Below are 7090 nucleotides of genomic sequence, written 5' to 3'. Positions count from 1 at the left end.
TTGGATCTTGTACAAATATTATTCCTAATTTTTCTGGCATTGACTATAGTACAAATGATTGTAACCTGATATCTAGACACATACAAACACACACACACACACACACACACACACACACAGAGAGATCATATATTTCTATCAGTCACTAAATATTTATGCTATAATGAACAAAAGTATTGCATGATTTTATTGACTTACAGCATTTTTGAAATTGTCTTTCACTTATATATTTCATGGAATTTGTGTGGTTTCATTTTAATTATATACAATGTATATAACGGAAATTGGTTGTATGAATAAAAGTGTATATTATTAAGGAATATTATATTCTTCAAAAACATACTTAGTTTTGTGGTAAATATGACTACATTAGTCAAATGACGTTCCTAATGACTTATTAACTTGTCTAAATATGCCTACTTTGGAATTGTTCAAGAACTTTTCAATCTGCTTTTCCTCCATCATCTTATAATTGTAACCAGATACTCAAAACGTTAATTAAAGAACAATTACAAGAGCTTCTCTACAGTGTTCACAAGAATGGTACACATTAATCCTTTTGCATACAGTACCCAAATATTCTAAGGATGGAAGGTCCCAGGTTATCCTACCTATGTCTCTTAAACAAGTATTATCTTGATACTTGAAATAAGTTAGGTTGAAGTGAAGGCTAATTGTAGTGTCTTCCCAAGCCTGATGAACAAGATGATATAACCTATTGTACAGAAGCAATGTTATTCAGGTGAGCCCTAATTTTATCTTCTTTATTTACAATGGGCTCAAGGGGATTAGTTGAATGAATAAACAAAAGGCACCTTGGAGACTGGTGTTCTCAGGACACCAAGTGCTTAACAATAGTCCAAATTAGTATTTAATTTCAAATGAAATACATGGGTGATAGTGGTCTGAAATCAAAGTTCAGGAAGGCTTAGAACAATTTCCATTTTCTTCATAATCTATGATTTCACAAGGAGAAGAAACAAAAGAACAGATTAATAGAGATTAACACTCTAGCAGCATACAAAACTGTGAAAGCATGAGTTTTTCTATTTTAGAGAAAAACTAAGAATTCATTGTGATGATTTAGAATGGCCTAAAGCAATCTCCATTATTCTACATCACAAAAGATATAAGGCTACCTTTTAAGGTTTTACAGTTTCTCTGACTGATAACATAGAAAATCTGGTCATGATTATCATTACTACCATTTATTCATTTACTAATTATTTTGGCATATTTATTATGTGTTGAATTCAAACTTAGTTTTTATTTTTTTACTCTTACTGAAGGAGTGAGAATTTTATATTATTTAAAAATATCATAGTGACTTATCCAAGTCCATCGCAAACAATAGTCCTTCACAGTTTGTCTTATTACATACTGGTTTGAACTAAAAGGACTCCATTCACATCATTATTTTTATAGTTTTATTTAGTTGATGCTTATCAGGTATCCATGTACATAAATATTTAAAATACAATCAAAATTTGGGTAGATCACTGTTTCTTTGGTAGAGATGAAATTATTTAATACATAAAATTGCTATGATAAAGAAAAAAGCTAAGAAATACAGAGCATATGCATAAGAAACTATCAAAAAGAACACCTGTATTAAACTCATGTATGTCACAGAAATTTATCAATAATCAGAATCAATACTTGAGTAATATGCTTTAAGCATGCTCATGTTTAATTAAAAATATCATTGGAAAAATAATGATATGTGTTTGTAGGTCAGAATCATTTAAAACTATTCTTTATACAATACCTGTAATTAAATGAAGACAAATGGAAATGGTCTTAATCAATAGAACAGATTTCATGTTAACTTGATATCTGCAAAATCCCTGTTTCCAAAAAAGGTCATCTTCAGTTTCCAGGTGGACCTGAATTGTTGAAATACATTACAAAACCAATACAGTATTGAAAACCCAGGCATAGAATAACAATTTAAAACCATGACATACCTCTCATGAATGTAACAATTTATGTGGTTTCACAAAATTTAGCAGATCTTTCATTTATATCAGTATTTTCCATAATGGTTTATAGACATATAAGTCTGACAGAACATGACTGTTTAAACCTTAAGTATACAATTGAATCAAGAAGTAAATGAATATTTTAATATAGCTTTTTAAAATAATACCATTGAAGACTGAAGACTGCCTTAAACCTATTGTTTTAGAGTCTACTAATGATAAGACCTTATCTTAGCTTTAGTTCATTTTGAAATTCAAGACTGAAATCATATTTTTCCCAAGTGAATGAAGGGATACTATTTATCAGTTGCCGATAAGCAAAGTAAAGGAAAGAAAATATATGAATATGTAGTTTTGTCTTTGTTTTACAATACCAAGAAGAAAAATTATTTAAAAAAATATGGTTACAACTATGAATAAGGAAAGAAAAGTAAAAAATTATGGATGGTTTTTGTCTACAACATATTAACTAATTCTTTTCTTATTTGTATTTGTAACTTTCTTTTAGGTTCATTTGGGTGATCTCCAGTTTATAACAATTCTGAATAAAGATGCTATGCATATTAACAGAGATGTGTTTGTAATAAATGTAAATTTTCACTTTACTTGGTTACAATAACTAGAAGTGGGATTGTTGAGATTTGTTGTTGTTATGTGTGTATTTAATATCACAAGAAATGTTAAATTCTACCATTATTTTCCCTATCTGCCATGTGTGAGTCTCTCTTGCTCCACCTCCTCTTGAGTACTTCATTTTCAAGTTTTGATTTTTAAATATTAGTAATTTTATTAGGTAGAGGATTCCATTGACTTTCATTTAGTTTACCTAGAAACCAGTGATACTGAAGATCTTTTACTACACTTAGTTGCCATTTGTATATTGCCTTTGGTAAAGTCATGTATAAGATATTTGGCCATGTAAAAGATGTGTTTCTTTTTTGTTGTGTTTTGACACTTCTTTACATATTCTGGATATACATATTTTCATTTGTTTGAATTACATATAGAATATATAATATATAAAAAAATAATATAAATATATAACTGTTTTTTTCCTTAGCCAGTTAATTTGCTTGGTGGTTGTGGGACCTACAACTCCTTGAGTAATCATGTTTTTCCTTGCATAGATACTCACTCTATCTGCCAAATTTGTCCCATTCTAGTTTATCATGATGTATGTTCTTATCAGAAAGATCCTTGGTGATCCTATATATGTTCTAAAAGCTCCAGTTGTTGAACTAGATGCTATGTTTCTCATAAATAAGGAAAATTACTCATCAAAGTTCTGCCTCATTTCTTATAATGTAAAATGAGTTTATTTCTCTGAATCAATTTATTTAGCTCTTTGTGACAGCAATTAAGGAAAATAGTAAACTAAATATAATAATTGCTGGAAAAGAACCATGAGAAACAAAAACAAATGCATATTTTGAATAAGACAGTGCAAATGGTAATCCCCTTCATGAAGGCAGTGTGGGGTGTGTGTAAAAATAAGAATTTGCTGTCAGGTTTCTGTTTTCTTCCTCTAGCATATGAGCTGTATCAGCTTTGGTCTCTGCTATTGGCAGTTTGACCTCTGGGAAACTCAGGTTTAAATTTAATCCTTGGTCCCATAGCTATATTTTTCCATGAGTCCATTATCAAGTATTTAGATAAATGATTCAGGGTAACAACATCTTTTGCAAAATTAGTCATCTTATCCTCTTACTTACCATATATATTCCTTCAAAAGGGTATTTTGCTGGAAAGTCACATGGAACACAAACACCTAAATAATCTAGTTCCATTGGAAGAATCATTCAAGCACCAGACACTTTAATTTCTCTTTTGAAATGCTTAGCTACACAAGTGCCTGGTGCAAAATTAAACTAATGATCATGAGTTGGTATAAAGTCTTGTATCTGGCTACTTTTAGGCTTCTTGGTAACATGAACACCAGATATATACCTGTTTAATGGCTACCAGTGAAGAAAAAATTCCACTCTTAAATATAATTTAGGGCCATACTTATCCTAAATCAGAAATGGTATATTGCTATTTTCATTTCTATTGCTTTTAGTAATCTGTCTCATTTCTCATCGCTTCTCTATATAAATTTAATAAAAAGTTTGTGTTTACTCATTTCTTTGTTTGATGCAATTTTTAGGTGCAAATTAACAAAAACAGTGCAAATTTTAGCACTGTTTTAGATTCTTTAGAAATAACAACTGAGAAAAATGACAAAGACATCTATCCACATAGATTGAATAGAGACAAACAATGAATATGATAATTCATTATGTTGATACACAATAATTAAAAATTTTAATTTGTTAGATGTTGGAGATACTATAGAAAAATAACAAAATCTCAAGAAAGGTAACCACTTTATCATGGAGCTATATTTCCAGCCCCTTTTCTTTTATCTTTTATCATTGGTAGGTAAGAATGACATATATAGCAGGATTCCTTGTAACGTATTCATAAAATACATATACATAATTTCATCAGTTTAATTCCCCAGTACCTCCTCTTACTCTTCCCACTTTTTCCCTCCTCTTACTCTTACTCTTCCCACTTTCATCCTCTCATCCCCCTCTTTTGCCCTACAAACCTCTCTTCTTCTATCTTCATGACATTGCTTACTTTATTGGTCTGAGTTATTTTGCTAAACATGCACTCTAATTCTACCAGTTTTACTGCAAATGGCACAATTTCATTCTTCTTTATGGCTGAATAAAATGCCATTGTGTATTTATATCATATGATCTTTGTACATCCACCTGTTTTTGCACATCAAGGCTGGGTCCATAACTTGGCTATTGTGGATTGCACTACACTAAGGATGGGTATACATGTACAGTTTGCTATATCGTGCTGACTTTATTCTTTAGATAAATGTCAAGAAGTGGAATAGCTGGATAATATTTCTATTCCCAAATTTTCAAGGAAAACTAATTAAATTTTTAATCAATTATATAATGTTTATAATATTTCTTTTTGCAAAATAGTAAAGGGAATTTCTGAAAAAGTAAGTAAAAAAATCACAAAATATATTTTCAATGTATACTAAGTAAAATACACCAATATTTAAAAATATTGTCTATTCTATACCTGAGGATAATGTCTTTTCCTGAGCAAAACATGATATACATTTTTTGGTAAAACAATTATTATTAAAAGGTTCTGATCAACAAGTATTGTAAGAGTGGCATATCAGAAAGAGAGAAGATGACTAATTAGAGTGAGAAATAGATTAAATAAATATGTCTATAAACTCTTCAGAAAAAAAAGAATGAATGAACAAGAATGAAAGAGATGGAAATACTGATTTGAATTGGCTACTGAAATATTATTCTTCTATATTTTAATTACCCATCAATATGCCTTTACCTCAAGACACCACATTTTTTCATCTACTTTTGAAAAACAGAATCTTCTTTGCCATGTTCATGAAGGCTTGCTTGACCTGCTGATTCCTCAGGCTGTAAATAAAGGGGTTGAGCATAGGAGCCACTGAGGTGTTTAGCACAGCCACTCCCTTGCTCAATGATAATCTCTCTCTTGCTGAGGGTTTAATATACATAAAAATGCAGCTAAAATAAGAGATGGAGATGACAATCATGTGGGAAGAACACGTGGAAAAGGCCTTTGTCCTCTGACTAGTAGAAGGAATCTTCAAAATGGTTCTGATGATATATACGTAGGACAGAATTATTAAGGCCAAAGTGAACATCAGAGTAAACAGAGCATAGGAAAATCCCATTATCTCAAGGAATTTTGTTTCTGAACAAGAAAGTTGGAGGAGGGGAAAGTAATCACAGGTAAAATGGTCAATGATATTGGACCTACAGTAATCAAGCTGTAGCAGAAACATGAGAGTAGGGAAGATAATTAAAAATGAGGCCATCCAGGAAGCAAAGACAAGCATTGTGCAGACTTTTCGATTCATGATGGTCATGTAGTGCAGAGGTTTGCAGATAGCAATGTATCGATCATAGGACATGGCAGCCAGAAGGTAAAATTCAGTGACTCCCAAGAGAATGAGAAAAAATAACTGAGCAATGCAGCCATTAAAGGAAATGGTTTTATCTCCTGAAATAATGGTACCTAGGAACTTGGGTATACTGACGGTTGTGAATGAAACTTCTAATAGGGAGAAATTCCTGAGGAAGAAATACATGGGAGTCTGAAGATGGGGATCCAGCAGAGTAAGGGTGATGATGGTCAGGTTCCCAGTGATGCTGAGCATGTAGGTGAGGACGAGAAAGATGAATATTACCACCTGGAGCCTGGGATCATCTGACAGGCCCAGGAGGATAAACTTTGTTACTTCTGTGTGGTTTCTCATTCTTTTTTGCTTATTTTTTGTGTTATCAAATCTATAGGAGAAAGCACAAAGAAAAAAATACAAGTTTTAGTTTAATAAATATCTATGTTTGGATCTGGAATTATTCTGAAATATCGTATCATTTCCATCTTTAGAGGAAATGGAAAGCCACCTGAGGGTGACAATAATCCTTTAATTTCCTCTGTTACAGTGAAAAATGCTTTAGTCAAGGTAGATAAAGACATCATTTTGTATCAAAACTTCAATGAGATGCCATTTTGCCCCAGTTAGAATGGTTATTGTTAACAAAATAAGCAAACCAAACAGCCCTGCACTACAGATATACTGGTGAATATGTGGAGAAATAACTCATAAATTTTAGTTCACACGGTAAATTAGTAATGCCTGTATGGAGAACAGCATGGTGGTTCACAAAAAAATTAAAAACATAATTAAAACTACCAGATGACCCAGCTTTTCTTCTCCTAAGCATATATTTAAAGGAAATGAGGTAAGCATACCAAATCTGTAGATGAATGGACAAAGATAATGTGGTATATGTATTCTGGAGTATTATTCAGCTATGAAGAAAACAAAATAATTTGCAGCAAATTAGTTGGAAATGGAGGACATATTTAAGTTAAGTGAAATAAACCAAATACAGAAAGTCATATATCAAATGTTCTCTATTATATAAGGAAACTAAGAAAAGTCAAATACTAAAAAGTAGAAATACTGATTTCTGGTGATTGGGAGGGAAAATGGGTTGGTTGAATGGGGTGGATGGAAGGAAGAAGGG

The 7090-nt window shown here is 31.6% G+C and overlaps 1 protein-coding gene across 1 annotated transcript; it reads right to left on the bottom strand.

Annotated features, from left to right (window-relative positions):
- Nucleotides 1–5373: 5373 nt before the first annotated feature.
- Nucleotides 5374–6312, bottom strand: LOC101975584 (olfactory receptor 6C1). Its single transcript, XM_021721467.2, has one exon. The coding sequence runs from the start codon at nt 6310–6312 to the stop codon at nt 5374–5376; it is 939 nt and encodes a 312-aa protein (XP_021577142.2).
- Nucleotides 6313–7090: the final 778 nt, after the last annotated feature.

The sequence above is a fragment of the Ictidomys tridecemlineatus genome, chromosome 6 (genome assembly GCF_052094955.1).
Source record: "Ictidomys tridecemlineatus isolate mIctTri1 chromosome 6, mIctTri1.hap1, whole genome shotgun sequence".
NCBI lineage: Eukaryota > Metazoa > Chordata > Mammalia > Rodentia > Sciuridae > Ictidomys > Ictidomys tridecemlineatus.
The sequence above is the reverse complement of the archived record's forward strand: the minus strand, read 5'-3'. Positions and strand labels throughout refer to the sequence as shown.